Genomic DNA, 18,878 nt, shown 5'->3' with positions numbered 1-18,878 from the left:
CAGCCAGTTCTCAATCCGGCTCACTGTCCACTCATCCAACCCACACTTCTTGAGCTTCCCTATGAGGATGTTATGGAACGTTCTGAGAAAATCTGTAGCTGCCTTCTCTGTTGAATGAGAAGATTTCTTCAGACCTCTCAAAACTGAGCCCTTAGCCCTTACTAGTGCAAAATCCCCTAGCACTTCAAATCTATTTCCAAACTCTGCTGTCTCTGGACTTATTTCCTGAGGGACAAAGGAGAAGTGGTGAGCAGTAAAACATGGAGCACTGATACAAGCAGGAGAGGAAACATGCATAGATAGTCCCGAAGGGTCTCCTAACAATTGAAAAGTTACCCACGATCTTCTGTGGAGCAAAAGCAGACTCTGCATACTCACCTGGGCCCTGGAGCAGTCTATTTACCTCTGAGCTACTAAATTAAAACCAAGTGCTGCTCCCACCTTCTCCTGAGCATTTCTCTAAAACTAACTTCCCTTCTCACCCCTCCAAAAATGAGCTGAAAGAGTCTGGCAGTTTATCTGAATATACCTTTGAGAGGAACTAGGGTTTGGTTCCTATAGAGATAGAATAATTCTCATATTCATCTATTAATTAACCTGGTACTACACTGAAGCTTCTCCTTGATAGTAACACTGACTGCAAATACAAAAAGTGAAAGTACAGTAACTAAATCAGCAACATTTTGAGCCAAACATAATGCCATAGATTATAACACATCTGCCAAACAATCATTTGTTGAACTTTCAGCACCAACATAGCCCCTTTTTCACCAATGTCAGTGAAAGAGAGGAAGGCACAAACCGATATTGCAAAGCAACGAAGGCATGCTTTCAGGGAAGTCCTGGCTCTGGGCATGTAAAAGCATATCTGTTAAAGAATACATTGAAGCACACAAATGCTATCCTAACCACGTGTCTTCTGAAGATGTGATATGGTTATAAACAATAATTACATTAAAATGAATGCACATTGTTCTCTATTTTAAGGCTTCTGAACATTTTATGTTATTTTTCACAATTGACTCCCATTCCACAGTGGCTCTTCAAGACTGGATCAAAAGGATCAGTCTGAAGAGTACTTTCTGGCTAAAGTTCACCTACAGGCAAGATGCATGGGAGATTCTGGAGATCATGTAAACAAGACAGCCCTTAACAGTGGAATTAACTTTTTATAATCTTTGTTGAAACTTTCTCAGCGTTCTCTTCCTTCCTTCACCTATTTATTAAAAACACCAATGTTGTGCTTGTACAATGGAAGTAGATCAGACCGGGTGAATTCCCTCAAAGGCTCTAATCCACTTCTTTTCAGCTTTTTAAAAGTTTAGCTTTTTAAAGCTATTTCTTCTGCTCTCTGACAGAGAATGGCACTGCAGCAGAAACAAAAATACAATCCATAAGCTCAAGTATTTCTGTGCAATTCTGTCAGCCTCAAGGAAGGTGAAGCTATTCTGGTAACTGTTCATACACTAGGGATTTATATTTATTATCAATGTCAATGAAATAGGGTCAGAAGCAAATTCCTAAAAAACAGTGAACCCGTTAATTGTCCTGATGAAAGACAAAGGGCACATGGCAATGAGTTTGATTTGCCAATTAATTTATACAGACAATGATTCCATTATGTTCTTAATGTTTTGTTTCATTTTTATTTCTCCTCTGGATTCAGTCATTCATGGGATTTGCTGCGGGAGTTCTTTCATTGGGCTATGTTACAAATCAAGGCATTCACACTCCATATTTTTTGGGGGGGTGGGCTTTTTTTCTATACTCTAATTACTTAAAATATTGAAAAGGCAAAGCCCTCTGATTTTTTCTGCAATGACTTTACATGCAAGAGAGCTTCAACATAAAAAAGGACTACCTCAGCAAGGCAGTTGCATGGTTTCATATATTGACACATAAACATCATACAGATAACCCCTGCAGAAAACCCCTTCGATAGCTAGATTATAGTACAAATAAAGTAGATGGATCATAGACAGAATCACAGGAAGTTTTAGGGTGGCAGTGACCTCAGAACTCACGCAGGGCTCGCTTAAAAGCTAGACCAACTTTCCCAGAGCCTCATCCAGTTGAGTTTTGCAAACCCCCAAGGACGCGGAGTCCACAGCTTCCACCAGCACCTGTTTCTGGGCTGAACCACTCTTCTAGTGAAGAACATTTTTTACTTAAGTCTAATCAGATGCCACAGATAAACTCTACTGTTCATGAGACAATGTCATAACCTGGCCAGCCAAAAATGTCTTACCTGGGCACCGGGGAGTTTTGTGGGCCACAGCAGTGCCGCTGATAGGACGACCATTGGGAGTGACACACCAGCAGTATCCAGTGTAACTATGGCACTGAACCTGTCAGAAATGACATGAACCATATGCAGTTTGTCAGACATATGCCTCTTATCCCACAGTGTTCATGACACATGAGTACAAAAGACTAGTCCAGCAAACTGTATCAGAAAAAGCTAGAACAATAAACCATAATGGACCTAATCTCAGTCCTACATATGATTCTTTAGCATAAAGAAGACTCTGTTTCAAGTAAAGTGTGGTAGGTCCTTCAGAATCCAATGGAAGAGAAAGCTATTGAAATATGTGGTTGTTTACTCCCTATTTCAGAAGAGTGAGGTGCAGGTGTTATGAAAACCTCACAACAAAGTTCCTCAAGGGACACATAAACTGTTCCTGAAGCAAGCAATCTCAATTTTTTTTCCACATAGAGAACATATTGTTCCACCCACTGAAGGAGCAGGACAGAGTGCTTCTGCCAGGATTATTCATATCCCAAGCTGTCAGAAAGGAAAGTCTTGGAATTCCTCTTAGAAATCAATTGCATTGTATTTCCTGAGGGCCAATATTGCTTCCCTCACCATGTTTAAAACAAGAAGGATTGTCTTCTGCACAACTCCACAACTGAAATGCAGTACAGAAGCAGCAGAACGTGCTCTTGGTTGGGAATATATCACAGGATATATTCTAACTGCATCCCTTCTGAATTCCCTCATCTAACCTAAGTAGATTAGTCTCAGACCATATGCTTGTGCAGAAATTCATCTGAGAATAGGGAAGAATCCTGTATGATTCATGCTTTAGCACTAAGATATGGACTCTAGTCACAATATTTCTGGTTGGGATCAGGAACAGATCTGAAATTCCAAGCATTTTACCATCTGATGAGTATTCAGGGGGCTACAAGAATGACTCAGCTGCCTCAGACTAGAAGAACAGGGAGTGTATCACATGAACAACGGTAATGTTTGGCTCTTTTGCTGGCCAACTCTGAAAAAAAGAACAAGGACTCGGCACGAAACATGAATTTTCCTTCCATTGTTTAACGTCAGTGTTAGCACAAATTACATTTCATTTTGAAATTACATTTCTCTTCATTACATTTGTCTCTTCTTCATCCCCTGAAAACACGCATATTCTGACTTTCTGGTCATGCAACATAGTGAATGAAAACTTTTCAACCTGACTATATGTGCCATCATCATTGCATTCTGGGATAAAGACTTGTTGAAATTCCTTGCGAGCTTGTTCCTGGGTATACTTCCTCTCAGCCACACATCTGGAAACATCTAGAGAAAGGGAGAAGACAATGCAATGGATGATGCAATATAAAGAAAGAATAGGTGATTACCTAAATTAAAGAAAAGGAAGAAGGCTCTGAGACTGATGTAAAGAGAACCAGAATTATAATCAGGAAAACGTACAATCACTTGCATTTTTTTAGGAAACAAAACCAATGGAAGACAATAACTTCTGGGCAATATTGTCCAAATTCACCTCATTCACCTGCATGATAGTAACATTTTTTGCTGAGTATCATCTGTGAATTGCTAGAATAATCATGTTCTCCTCCAACCTTTGACTGCCTGTCTAACCTGTGAGTCCTTCTCGTTTGCCCAAATGTGCTCATGCTGCCAAGCAGAGTAAACAAATGTGAAATTTTTCCACCTCAAAGATGAGAGGCCACAAAGTGAAGCACAGAGGGGAAGTACAGAACTGGGAGATGTGATGGGGAGATGCCTAGAGAGACAACCTTGCTGGTCCTTCTGCTGCCAATGGGCAGAGGCCCAAAGTGGGATTCTCCTATCAATTTAATATGGCAATAGCTGCCACCTTGTGCCCCACAATATTCTTTCAATGCTGGTGGCAGAACTAGCTTTCTAGTGCTTCAGGAAAGGCAAAGCCTGCAGCAGGAGTACAGCTGCCTTGTATATCCTACTGGGAGTTTACACTGAAGTAAATTACTTCAGTTAGGCAGCAATCTCAGTTGTGACTACAGATTTGCCAACCAGGCTGGTAAAAAAAACCAAAATAAAATATGCTGTACAGCAGAGTGGCTTGTTAGGTAGGTGATTTAACAGCAATTTTGGACATGCTTAATTCATATTATGCTACAATTTACTGTAACAGTTTATGAATTAGACGTCGCAGAAGTCAAAGCCTACCACATGGCCCTTTTTTGTCCACTGTGTGGTTTCTTGAACCATCTCCTGCACTGCTTAGTACTGGTCTCCATCCAAGACAATGTAGCAAACTATACAGCTTTAATTTGGTAGAGTTTCTATACTTTAATATATTATATTGTCTAATAATTAATATATTATATTGTCTAAATACTACATTTCAATTAGGCAGCCAAAGGGTGAGAAAAGACACATAGCATATACTTTTTTTTTTGTTTAAAGTCACTACAAATTTTAGCATGTTGCTGATGCAGAATCACTACTTCAGGATCTGCTTGAGCTAAGCAATTTCGGGACAAATGAGAATACCAGGCAAGCTTAAGGTAGTATTAATGACTTCAAGATGCAACTGTAACATCTGAATTAGAATGATCTCAAGCATACAAGCAGAGAAATTTGCTGCTTCTGATCCCTGCTTTGTTTAAAGACTAGTTGACAGTAACTGGATCGTTACTTTTTAGGGCTAAAACTGTCCAGCAATTACCTGTAAGACAGGGGTGTTGTGGTGATTTGTGAACGTGCAGTTCTTAGGAAGCACAGGAACAGGCTTTCTCATCCATGCAAGTTCCACACTGAACAGAATCTGAACAGTGAGGTAACACCACTTTCACTTCCCCATTTGGTACCTGCATATCCTGACAGGGTTTTGGCATCTCACAATCCCGAGGAGCATACAGATGAGCCAGCTAAGTTCCCAGTCCCCCAAGCACCCTCTCTGTGCTGTTATCATCCAGACATACATGTACAGAACCAGCACGGAAGCTTGATGCAACTACAGAAGTCTTTGTACAGGATAAATCCTTCACGGGTCATCTCCACTGAGCTTTGGACAACTCACCGGGCCACATTAGCATAAAAAAATTCCCTTCAAGTCCTAGTCAATCTGGTGTGGAAGTGTACCATAATGAGGACAGAAACTGGTCCTCAGCATTTGCATTCTGAAAACAAAATTGGGGCCCCTTAATTCTAATCTTCATATTGATTTCCCTTCTGGTCTTGGATCCGTGTGCACTACTTCTGTGCATTAGTTTACCCCTCTCAGAGGAGCATTATGAGAGTTCATGTTGGTAAAATGCCCAAAACACAAGTTGTTTCACTTTGAAAAACTATGTTTCAGTCTTAACAACCTTAATCGCATTATGCTGTTTCAGTAGGAATATTCACAGAGATGCAGTGTTACCCAAAATGGACAGAAAAGCTCAACCATCCAGGAATGTGAGAAAAATAATAAGGAACTGAATTATTTGTACTCTGGCATTTTAATAACTTGTTTCATCAAGGGAAAATTATAGCCAATGTACTGTGCAGCTCAGGTAAAGTCTGCTAATATATGCACTGCCAAAGTTTTTTTTGGGAAAAAAGAAACATTTTAAGCAAGCTTTAGTGTCGTAAGCCTTCTTCTGAGTATGGTTTGGTTATACAGTACTTAATAACATGTGGTTTTAATGTAGCTAGTATTTTAACTGAAAATAAATCACTCCTTTGTTGGACCTCTGTCCTCGTTTTTCTAGAATGACATGTGGTTTAAATGTCTAAAAGGAAAAGTGATATAAATTCCATCACATAAGGTCTCTGGTATAGTACCAGCAGGGTTGTAAATTATCTCCAATATTTGAATTATCATAAAAACATGCCAAGGAGAAAGAGGAGTTCTCCAAAACTGTCCACCACTAGTTCCTAAACAGCCTGATGCTCTAAAGGCCTCCTATTTGTGGATGACCTAATATGCTTTAAAATCAACAATGACCAAATTTAGGGGAATATAAAATTCACAATTGAAGCCTTATTTTGTATTATATAACCATGGAAACATTTTAAAGCTGTTGGGTATTACTGTGCTTTAGTATACCCAAAATAAACCCATGAGGAAGATCTATTATCAAGTTAAGCATCTGAAACTGTGTATAGTCAAAACATTATTCCTAGTTCTGGTTTTTTATTTCACCAAGGTATTACCACAGGGGAATAACTATGACACAGAGATGTGGTCCAAACCTGATTGAAGAAATGTAATAGGGTGATCAAGATAAAAAGAAGACATACAAAAACATTCTTCCTCGGAATACTAATGACATTAGATTTAGAGGAGCTAAATTCCTTCCAAATAAAGCATCACTGAAGCCAAAAGAAGTTATAATATTTTTTATAATAAATTTGTAAGATTACACCATTTGAGCATCTGCCTTGGTGTCCCAGTTGCAATACCTTCTAAATCTACTGTACGATTTCAAACAAATTTTCCAAAGAAAAAGAAGAATTGAAGACATTTAAGTGCTAGACATTTATGTAAAATAACAAGCTGAAAAAGGACGAGAAAATTAATTCTTGCCATGATTGGGAGAAAGGCTGAAACATGAGCTCACATCAAAATATCAGACAAGAGATAGATGCAGGGAGACCTTGCAGCTCCTAACAGGCAAAAGACAGTGATGGGTGAGATCCTAATCCATAGGGAAACAAACCTTCCATGTGGTCATTGCTCATGCTCACTCAGAGAAGCCAAATCGTGGACTCACTGTGCAAAGTCCTGTGAGTGCACCCAGACAATTCTTGTCTACAAGCCCCTTTGTGCACCTTGCACAAGTGTAATTAATGAAGATGACTTGCATGAACCTCTGATTAGCAGAATGAGTCTAGACTTATGTGTCTTGCCAGAAGGAGGTTTATAGGAATAGTGACATCAAAGGGGAAACCAGTGATGTCTCTCACATACAGATTGAACTTTCCTCTTTATCTAGAAGAGGAATAATTCAGATCAGGAGGGACCCCAATTGTTTTGAAATTCAGACTGAGAATGAAAGGTGGCGGGACTTACCTAATACCTCTGTGCTGATTAATCAGGCCACAGCTTTGATTTTGATCATCATGGACCCTGACCAAAGCAGACCAAAGTCTTTAGGGGTGAACAGTGTCACACTGGTGACAAACAACCTGAGAGCAGAGGGGACTCCAAGTCTGCAAGGTGTTGGAAGGATGAAAAGCACTGTGCAACACTGCACATCATTGGAACAAGTCAGCCTTGTTTCGCTTTTGTTATACTGGATTTCTAGCTCAAAAAAAAACCGCAACTTTTTTTTAAATCTGTTTTTGTTTAAAATTTTGGAAACTTCTAGCAGAAAAAAAAGGGGCTTGAAACTGTTACTGGTTTCTAACTAGAATTCCCACTATACTTTCTTTCTCTCCCTAGGTTAAGTATTAATAAGGGAGCCAGCAGGCTCAAGCCAGAATCTGGTATATGACCTGGTGAAAAGGCCATTTGGTTCTAAGACCTGTAAAAAACTGGCGGAAATGAGGCCTTATTTGCCTATATACGTGAAAAACTAAATTTGCCGATATATGTGTCCAGCTGTAATTTTGAATTATGTCAGTGAGTCTTTACCCTCTCAACTCCAGGTAAATGGGCTTTTACATCCCAGAAGCTTGCTGGGAAAAAAAATTCTCCTGTCATAGAAACTGAGCATGAAGGTGCATGAGTTTACTTTAAATTAGCTCACTTGGACTGTATTAGTTGTCAAACCGATACATTTTAGCACACTACGTTGGCTAGTGACTTAGCACCAGGACTGCAAAGGCAGCTGGAGGTTTAAGACAAATACATCCTGGGGTGCATAACTGAAGACAAAAATGGGTGCATGGGAGTGGACAGAAATACACAGAACTGAGGAAATTACAGAGTTGTAGCTGTTTGGGCAGATCTTTCTGAATTGCCCTGGTGACAATTCTGGCTTCCAGAGGAGACCAATGTTTGGAAGGCACAGGTGAAACACAAGCCATCTTAATTCTGTGCTAAGCTTCTGTATGCAGCAGGGAAGACTTTCACCCCTGAAGTGACACGATGCCGGTACACCACTGCAGGATCTAGAACCAGATTCTGTCACGCATGGCACCTGAAAGCACAGGACTTTCTGGGATAGCACTGATGTCAATAGGGAATTGCAGTAGCCAGGGAAATTCTGGAAACAGAATTAGCCTCACAAACAGCACAGGACTGACTTGAAACTAATCATCTCATTTTATGTCTTATTTCCAACAGTACAGCACCAAAAACACTGAGCTTTGGAGAAAAAGAAAACATCCATCAGCTTCAACTCTGCTGGCTAATCCTTGAATAATACATCACACAGAGAGAAGTTTATTACAGCAAAGTAGAAGTTTATCTTTAAAACAATGACACAAACTCATCAAGGGTGTAAACACCATCTCTAAAGTGACATTTAATACAATTGAATTTACAGCAACTTTGGGGCTCCACAGGGAGATCTAACCCAGATTCTCTCATGGAAAAGTACACAACTTGCCAACAGAATAGATAAATCTCCTGCAAAGATTTTGATTTAGTTCATCCGGTATTTCTTGGTTTGCTATATATTTCAGTTCGAATAAAAGTACCTTTCCCAGTCCCAATACACTGAGCAGACTTTGCTTGCTTTCAAAGAGATTACTGTGTGTGACAAGGGCTTGTTATGTATTTATGCATAAAATACACTTCACAGTTTATTTTGTTATTTTATTATAGATGGAATATTCTACTGAACAGATCAGAAACATTTACCACTTTATTAAAACTACTTATAAAGTGGTTAAACTTAATCGTTTGAAGAAAAAGTTCCCTTGAGGGCTCTCCACAGATACTTAGCTGTTCTTATGCTATAGAGAAAGCTTTTCTAAGGTCGCATAGATGCAAACAAGCAGACCTAGTGTAGACACACATAATCAAATACATCTCACTGTTTCTCCGTTATGCCAGAATACCTATATACACTTACTCGCCCTTAAATTTAGAAATATGCAGTGCAACAACCTGTTTAAAGATAGCTATCCACCTGAGCACTTTACTGAATGGTCCTAACAATGAACCAGATTTTTTTTCTGCTTCTGTGTTTCTTTCCCACTGCTATACCCTTTTCCTAACTTGTGGTGATGTAAGTCCAATGGTCTTAATTTGTAGTTAATTTAGCATGAAAAAATATTCTATTCAGAGGACAAGACACCATTTGGTTTATATGGCATAAACTACTCATAACATGAAAACTTTCTATGATATGTGACATAGGTCAATGTATATTCCAAAGAACTGACCATGTCTACCAACAAATGATATAAATAGCTGTAGCCTCTAGTGATAGGAAAGCTATACGTGCTCAAAGTTTCAATTTCAAAGATTCAGAGACTATTAGCCTCTTGGGTAGGAAAGGATGTCAGCACAGACATTTAGCCTGACACAGCCATAAAATAAAGACTTGCTGCTTCGTGACAAGGGCTGGCAGGCCCTTTCACTATTTATTTTTATTGCTACATTCTGAATTCAAACAAAACAGCAGAGCAATCTTAGCCTAAACTCTCCTCTATTGGCATCTAACAGGCAGGCAGTGTGGGGTTTCTTTGTTGTCTTTTTTTTTTTCTCCACATTTTGCAACCACGCAGCAATTTAGATAGCTAAACTTCAAGATAAAATAAGGAATGTTGTGCTGGATTCCTTCTTGGCACAATAATATTTCTCTCAATTTGCTAACAGTCACATTTGGAGAGATACAGTCTGGCTAGAACTGAATCAAATATTTGCAAGAAAAACTAAAGCTACAGCATTCTGATTTTGTTACATACCAAAGGCCAGACTAGGCTTTCTGAGCAGAACAGAGATTAAATAAATAGTTTGGAGAAGTCTAAAGCAGGTCAATTTATAATTCTTCTACTGAAAATCTGAGAAGGCTTGCAACTATTTGTGGTTCCTAGTCTTCAGTGCAGTATTATTGCTTTAGCACTAGTAGTTTCTACTTAACTTGCTTTGAGATTTTAGTTTTATATTAAACTTGAAGCTTAAATTGAAAATACACGAACAGAAATGAAAACTCCCCAAAATGAAAAAAAGATTACTTTCATACAATTGCAGTAGTGCATATTTGATTCTAAAAAGATATACCTTGTTTGTGCCTAAGAGTGCTCTTACATGCCTTGTGTCTGTGCAGCGTGGCTTTGGCAAATTCTTCTTGGAGAAATATTATCAAGAAAAATTGAGTATTTTAAAAAGAGATAAATTCCATATCCAGCAAATTGTGGATACTATTTCAGTGTTATTTGTCCTGTGTTCCATGTACCAGTAGACATATTTAAAAGAGCAAAGGATATCCCACAAAAAATATTCCAAATGTACTTAAAACTTTATCAGCCCACATCAAATACCTACTAGAAAGTATAATCAGAAGCCAACTCCTCTTGTTTTCAGAGACTACAGAAATTATAACTTCCGTATGTAGTAGATACCTTTTATTCACGAAGATGTTGAATATTTTGTTTCTCAAATTAACACTTTTGCTACAGTGGCTTGATACATAACAGCTTGGCACATAACATAAATGAAGACTCAAACATAAAATGACATTGGGGCTGAACAGTGTTTGTAACAGGGTTGCCAGCATTACAGTCTGGAATCTTGCAGTCTTCCTACAGATTAAACACAGTGTCTACAGTGAGAAAATACATCTGAAAAAGGAGGAGACAGCTTCTAGGTAAAGATATTATAAAATAAAAATCTGCTTTATAATCAATATTTTCCCAGAAGGTTTATTTTCAGAAAAACCCAAACTGATACCACTGCTCAATACATTCTCATTTTAAAACATTTTTCCAAAAATAATTGGGAAAAACCTGCTTCCCTCTTTTTTTTTTCTTTTTTCTTTTTCCTCATAAAACATGAGGAAAAGAGAAAAGAGAAAGTAGAAAAAGGAGAGGTGATGAGGACAAATGAAAACTGTTCTGCTGTCAATCTGCAGACTGTGCAAGCTCAGCCTATGTTCAGGTTTATTTTATAGACTGACACCTTGGTCCTGTCCCACTTTCACTCATTTCGGTTAGGAAAAGAACCAAGCCTACTCATTGGGTCTTCCTCTCTCCAAATTAAACATCTCGGGAGCATGTTCTGCCTCCCAGGTGCAGCCCACAGGTGTACTGTCCAAGCTGAGGTCCCTGCCCACGTGCTGCCCTAAGGGACGTGCTCAGGCACCGCGAGCATGTGTCGAGCTCACACCCGGCTTGCAGGCAAACCTGAGCTTGAGGGCAGCCTCCGTGGGAACAGAGGATAAGGTGTGCATTCAGAAACCACGTCCAGCAATTACAAGCCAGTTCTTCAGCTAAGAGGCAACAGTAACGTTTCCTGAAAGGATGCTTAGGTTCATTAATTATGGGACCAAGATTAATTTACGAGCCAAAACCAACTACTGCCCAGCGTTGTCATCCTTTCTCTTCATAAAGAGAAAATCATACCAGCATGTTTATCCAAGGACAGAAAGATACCTCAATTCATATAATTACAAATTATTGAAGCATGTCTTTCATTCATTCATTAATTCATTGTAGCAATAGTTCAAATGAGTGAAACTTTTCACTATTGCTGAAAGCCCCATTGTAATGAAACAAATGATGGGTGTTTCTCTCTTTAAGGAAAGTAAATAGCAAATAGTAAAATACCTCTTTATGGGAAATTCCACTCATATTTTGATGTGCTTCAGTTCTTTATGTGAATCGTGAGAATGAAGATAGTACCTTTTGTTATGTCTGTGATAGCCCATAAAAGAATGGCATTTTTAAACAGCCAGGCTCTTTAAGATACCATAAATGAATTAAGCTAAACATGAGCTATCTAGGGTTTCCAATGGAGAAAGGGGATCTACATAGTTATAGAATACAACGGCACTACTGCATGTGACAGCTATCCCTGGTGGGCTCATGAAGCAGCAAGGCCCTGCTGGGGCTGGCTACCTCTGCAAATACTGAATAAATACTCTGAGTGCCAGCCAGACTAAATGCCAAGCCACTCACAATTTAATTATCACTCTGTGCAAAGCTCCTTTACATTGCCATTTTGAGTATGGACCGCTCAGAGATGTGCTCCACGTCCAGTTTAACAGTTCACTGTAAACCCAGGTTGCTGCTACGTGGTGACAGTGAAGTAAGGAAATGTGGTGGCGAGTTGGCAGTTGCAATTTTACAGTGATCAACAGTTGGTATCAAACCTCCAGCTATTAGAGAAGCCCTATTTTAGACAAGTATTGGTAGAGAAGCAAAGTAATCCAAGCACCTCAGGTAGGTTGTTTGAAGAAGTCTGTGTAGGGCAGAAGTACACTGGCAGGACTGTACATGTGAATTTTCTTTTTCCATTGATGACAATGTCAGAATACCAAATATTATTACTGACCCACTTGCCTAATATATTCCAAATATTAGTCTCTCCAATGCCCCAATTGTGGGTTTGGTACATTCACTTAAAAACAAACTGAGAAAGGGAACAAGTATTCTTAATGTTATTCAAGGAACAAGAAGAGAAAAGGAAAAAAAATATATTTTTGAGCTCATTATCCTGCAATGCTTGCAGACCACTTTCAGGGCAAGCTTTAGTTAAACCAACAGCTAACTCTAAGAGGGACATCTCTATGAGAGACAGAAGCTTTGTTGGTCAGGTGAAACATTCCCAGTAGCCACAGACATCCAAAATTCAGTCACAGGCATTGCACATGCTCTTTATCTTCCTCCTGACAAGTTGCCTAAATGTCAGCAAATATTAATATAAAGATCTTAAATGCTTAAATAAAGTTCAAACTACCCCAGATGAACTACAGTGCCACCTGTTCCAATTCACACTTACATCATTAGCAAAGCTTTGAATTGAACTGCTGTTGGCCACTAGTCACTGTTCGCTTGATGGTCCATTAGAGAGAAAACCTGTGGTCCCTCCACTAGACACCCGTGTTACAGATACTGCTCACTTTGTACAAGATGCAATCAGCTAGCAGATTTTCTACACTTGAGACCTGAAGTTGGCATTATTTGCTGTTGCAGAAAATGACTTGAAAAGCCTAACATTACTGGAAAACTGCTGCAGGAAAGATATGAATTCACATTTTCAAAGTTCATGGGGAAAAGTTTGTTCAGCAGTGGGGAATAAATAATTAAAACCTTATAGAAAATTTCTATTGATTTTAGCATAGGGGAAACTGATAGGAGTTTGCAGAAATGAGTTGAAGCAGTCTCTTTTTTTTGTATTTCTAATGCAACATTTTCATGACACTAGAAAATTTGAGTATGCTTTGTACAATGCCATTCTACAGTGATAAGACTAAATTTTACAGATTAATAATGAACATTTATAGGAGAAAAAAAGCAACCAAACAAACAACAAAACAGACTTCTTCATATGGGATGTACAAGATGCTCCATAAAAAAACCAAAACATTAGTTTCAGGTAGTCTCATCTGTCATGATTAGTGACAGACATTCAGCCTTACCTTTGAAAAATAAAGCAGGAGACCTCCACTCAGCAATGCCTCTGCCATTTCTGCTGGGGAGATGGTTTTAGCTGATGCATTTCAGTTTCCATACAAGCACAACCTTTGGGGTAATCTACTCCATGTTCCAAATCACGTAAAATCCCCATTATATGTAACACTATAGCTACAGGCCCTACAGGAGACTGCAGTGCTGGGCAACACTCCCTACACATTGTGGGTAGCTGCATCATTTGGGGATATAAATTAAAGGGGTTTGGTTTTTTTTACTTTTTAGAACAAGGTTTTTCCCTCCTTTTTTTTTTTTTTTTTAATAAAGACACTGTATTTCTGCATGGTTGGTCCTATTTTCAAGAATAAGAAAATTCAGCTTTTACTTTTCGCGTGCACTGACAAAGGGTATCAAAGGCTCAGTTCTGTAAGTTACGAAGCCTTCCTATGTGACATCCAGAGCTCTCCAGTCCCATCTTCACTAGCTGTAGTGGAGGGAACAAGGCTGAGTGCTAAAGGACTCGTGTCCGAGTTTGCATTAGTCATAGGAATAGATTTACCCTGGCCTGTATTAGGGCAGTTCTGTAAGAGTAGTTGGGTTCAGTTCTCAGGTTGAACAGCCTTAAACTCCTAAAAGGTGGCTCTGTACATGCTGCCAACTGGCAACTGTCCTTGGCCCATCCAACCTCTGAGCCACGCCAACCAAGTCACAGAATCATAGAATGGCTTAGGCTGGAAAAGACCTTTAAGATCAAGTCCAATTGTCAAGTCCTCAGGAAAGCGCTAGCTGGCCCGTGCTCAGAGTGCAACAGGGAGCACTCCACCAGCTTACCTGTGTAGGGCAGTCATACTGGGTCCAGGCACTACTTAATTAATTAGCGTAGACATAGCCTCTATGTCTTTCTGGCCAGCTTAAAAGCAATCATATTGCTTTTCCACTCCTTGTATATTTTATTTCTTCGGCTACGCTGGACCAGATTTACTGTGAAGCATTTGTGTGTGTGTGTGTGTGTGTGTGTGTGTGTGTAGTGGATCCCCGTCACAGGTAATACTTTAAGTGTCCCCCTAACACAAATAATATTTCTCAGCTGTCAACTTACATTTATTTATTAGACTCATAATCTTATTGCACAGTAAATGCCTGTGTCAAGCAAGCGGCAAATCTCCAGAACTTCAGAGTTTAGAATTTATTTGGAAAAATATCCAAAAACATGGAAGTTCATCTACAGTGTATGCAGATCATTTGAGATCTTTGAAACTGCAAAAGCAGGCTGGAAATTTTACAGGATTGTAAATTCTTATAGCTTTTCCAAGCTTAGCAATGGACTACAGCACTGTCTGGAAGTGGATTGCAAAAAAAGAGAGAAATATTATAAAACTTTGTAAGGTCATCAAAAAAAGTCCACTATCAGAAGAGACTATTTTGATGCTTATTTTGTCAAAGGTGAGTTGTTTTTTGGAACTGAGAGGGAGGTTCAGGGTTTGTTCATTTTCATGTTTGTTTACCCTGTTTCAGTCTCTGCTATAGCCATCAAGAACTAGAAGGACAAGAGTGCAAGAAATGAAAAATGTATAAATTCTGCCACTGTTGAATTTAGCTGAGTGGCTTTTTTTGTGTGAGTTCAATTTAGGTTTGGATTTTTTGTTTGATTTCTTTGAATAAATGTAAGAAACCAAAAACTTTGTGCTACAAATATGAGAACGCTGCTCTTTTTTTTTTTTTTTTTTTTTGTGGGGGGAGATTTTTTTTTTTTTTTTTAATAAAGACACTGTATTTCTGCATGGTTGGTCCTATTTTCAAGAATAAGAAAATTCAGCTTTTACTTTTCGCGTGCACTGACAAAGGGTATCAAAGGCTCAGTTCTGTAAGTTACGAAGCCTTCCTATGTGACATCCAGAGCTCTCCAGTCCCATCTTCACTAGCTGTAGTGGAGGGAACAAGGCTGAGTGCTAAAGGACTCGTGTCCGAGTTTGCATTAGTCATAGGAATAGATTTACCCTGGCCTGTATTAGGGCAGTTCTGTAAGAGTAGTTGGGTTCAGTTCTCAGGTTGAACAGCCTTAAACTCCTAAAAGGTGGCTCTGTACATGCTGCCAACTGGCAACTGTCCTTGGCCCATCCAACCTCTGAGCCACGCCAACCAAGTCACAGAATCATAGAATGGCTTAGGCTGGAAAAGACCTTTAAGAGCAAGTCCAATTGTCAAGTCCTCAGGAAAGCGCTAGCTGGCCCATGCTCAGAGTGCAACAGGGAGCACTCCACCAGCTTACCTGTGTAGGGCAGTCATACTGGGTCCAGGCACTACTTAATTAATTAGCGTAGACATAGCCTCTATGTCTTTCTGGCCAGCTTAAAAGCAATCATATTGCTTTTCCACTCCTTGTATATTTTATTTCTTCGGCTACGCTGGACCAGATTTACTGTGAAGCATTTGTGTGTGTGTGTGTGTGTGTGTGTGTGTGTGTGTGTAGTGGATCCCCGTCACAGGTAATACTTTAAGTGTCCCCCTAACACAAATAATATTTCTCAGCTGTCAACTTACATTTATTTATTAGACTCATAATCTTATTGCACAGTAAATGCCTGTGTCAAGCAAGTGTGTGTGTGTGTGTGTGTGTGTGTGTGTAGTGGATCCCCGTCACAGGTAATACTTTAAGTGTCCCCCTAACACAAATAATATTTCTCAGCTGTCAACTTACATTTATTTATTAGACTCATAATCTTATTGCACAGTAAATGCCTGTGTCAAGCAAGCGGCAAATCTCCAGAACTTCAGAGTTTAGAATTTATTTGGAAAAATATCCAAAAACATGGAAGTTCATCTACAGTGTATGCAGATCATTTGAGATCTTTGAAACTGCAAAAGCAGGCTGGAAATTTTACAGGATTGTAAATTCTTATAGCTTTTCCAAGCTTAGCAATGGACTACAGCACTGTCTGGAAGTGGATTGCAAAAAAAGAGAGAAATATTATAAAACTTTGTAAGGTCATCAAAAAAAGTCCACTATCAGAAGAGACTATTTTGATGCTTATTTTGTCAAAGGTGAGTTGTTTTTTGGAACTGAGAGGGAGGTTCAGGGTTTGTTCATTTTCATGTTTGTTTAACCTGTTTCAGTCTCTGCTATAGCCATCAAGAACTAGAAGGACAAGAGTGCAAGAAATGAAAAATGTATAAATTCTGCCACTGTTTTCTGTCATTTTAGCTTTAAGATCCAGGCCCTAAAAATGGTTTCTTTTGCAAAGCTGAGGAATTACCTGAGCTGACCACCGTTGCTATGAACGAACCTTGATTTAAGAAAGGAAAGCAAGCATATTTAAAGCAAACTATCCCTTTGTAATTTTAACATTTAAATGATCGAATAGAGATAAAAAATGTTGAGAATAGGTGAAGATGAGAAAAGACAGTCAATCCAAATTTGCCTTTCTCTAGAAAAAAAAACACAGAGAAAGCAGCTATCAGTCTGGTGGTGTTTCAAACTCCCTTATGGATGTAAAAAGGAATCACAGGTCTGAACATATAAACAAGAAATGATGGACTCAAAATTATTCCAAAAGGTTGTCGACATAAACTGTCAAGGTGTTTAGATTTCTAATGAATAGACTGAAATGAGCAAACAGCTGGTCACCATGCTTTCAACTAAGTAAAATGGTACCTGGGAGTATTTAATTTTCAGACAAGATTTTTGTGAGGTGAACAGGGATTTTTACCTGAGAGGGAAACAGGAGGAGACAGACACAGACTTAAGACTGCCTTTTCTGATCAATGATGGATGAATATCAGACACAGATTTAAAGTTGTGAATCCTATACCAGGAATCATCTCTTTTCTCCCTTCATAACTTCCACATGCAAATGTGCACCTTTTTTTCACTTTTCCTACATTAGCAACCTCAAAACTTCCTTCAAAACCAATGTTTTGAGCGGGGGTGTGGGATGTCTGGTTTTTTAGGGAGACAGATGAACACTTCCAAGAGGATTTGCTTTCATTCCAACACAGAATGAAAACAAATTCTGAAACCTTGGAAGTCGCCCTGAAATGGAACCATCAATTTTTGGTTAGCCCTAACAAAACAACCCTCTGCTCTTTAGTCAAGCATCACCTGCAACAACAAATTTCACCACACAAAAGCAACTGGCTCAAAAGAGGTCTTAATCTGAGGACTTCCTTAGCTCTTTCAGAAGAATGTTTGATGGGGCTATCAAAAGTAGCTCTAGCAATGCTAAAACTGAAACTGCAGCTAGGCCAACAAACCATTTTTTTCTTCTCTAAAACTTGTTTTTACAGCCTGAAGTATTTCTGATGATTGCAGCCATGGGTAGGAATAAAGACTTTGGTCACTTCAAAATTTAAGACTGCTTTGATTGAATAAGAAAGACTACAAAAATGTAAAATTAAAAGAGCACTGGTGTCTTGCTGATACTGACCAAGTATATTATTGGCAATCATGTGCCTATTGCCAATCAAAGGAAAAAATATTTAAACATTAGAATGATGTTTGCATTCAATTAATTGAAAGACTAAAAGCATCTGATTGATGAGGGCATGATATGTACTTGCTATTAGCAATACTTAAGCTGCCTAAGGTGTCTAATTCCAATTCTACAATTGTACTGACACACTACTCGTTAATAAATAAACAGTAAATGAGCACTTTTCCAAATAGTAGTTGTTGACTGCAGAAAAATTTGCCAGCATTGCCAGGGACACCTTCAGCAGGGCAATTGAATGCATCTTTATGGAAAATAAATTCTTGCATTGTCAGTATGGCAAGAGGAAAAAAAAGTGAAGAAAAACATTCTGTAAAACTAAAGTGTGTAATGCTGTAACATATAAAATGAACAAATACAAAGTGCACAATAATTCTCTCGGTCGTTCATGAGTGTAACAAAAGCTTTGGCTCAGGTAGCTTCATTATCTTATCCTTGTTTGCAAAAGTAAATAGATCCATCAGCTAATACAATGGCTTATTATGAAAGGGCTGAAGAATGAGCATAGTGTTTCACCTAGGCAGAAGATGAGACAGAATGTCTCTTTGAATCAGTCTTGATACTTCAGAGGTTTGCTGGAACTAATGGAGAGAGATGATGTGGAAAATTGCCTCCTAGAGGTTCAATTGGTGTGGTCCCTGGGGTTTTCTTCC

General features: G+C 38.9%; 1 protein-coding gene across 1 annotated transcript in view; it reads right to left on the bottom strand.

Moving 5' to 3' along the window:
- The window catches only part of SMOC2 (SPARC related modular calcium binding 2), a 103,081-nt gene that overhangs the window by 81,340 nt on the left and 2,863 nt on the right, over window positions 1-18,878 (bottom strand). The window contains exons 3-4 of the mRNA XM_035889634.1: window positions 3,468-3,574; window positions 2,249-2,348 (exon numbers count right to left, since the gene is read on the bottom strand). Of these exons, the coding sequence (XP_035745527.1) occupies window positions 2,249-2,348; window positions 3,468-3,574 (207 nt within the window). The remainder of the gene's footprint in view (window positions 1-2,248; window positions 2,349-3,467; window positions 3,575-18,878) is intronic.

The sequence above is a fragment of the Egretta garzetta genome, unplaced genomic scaffold, assembly GCF_000687185.1.
Source record: "Egretta garzetta isolate BGI_Z169 unplaced genomic scaffold, ASM68718v1 scaffold122, whole genome shotgun sequence".
Lineage (NCBI taxonomy): Eukaryota > Metazoa > Chordata > Aves > Pelecaniformes > Ardeidae > Egretta > Egretta garzetta.
The sequence above is the reverse complement of the archived record's forward strand: the minus strand, read 5'-3'. Positions and strand labels throughout refer to the sequence as shown.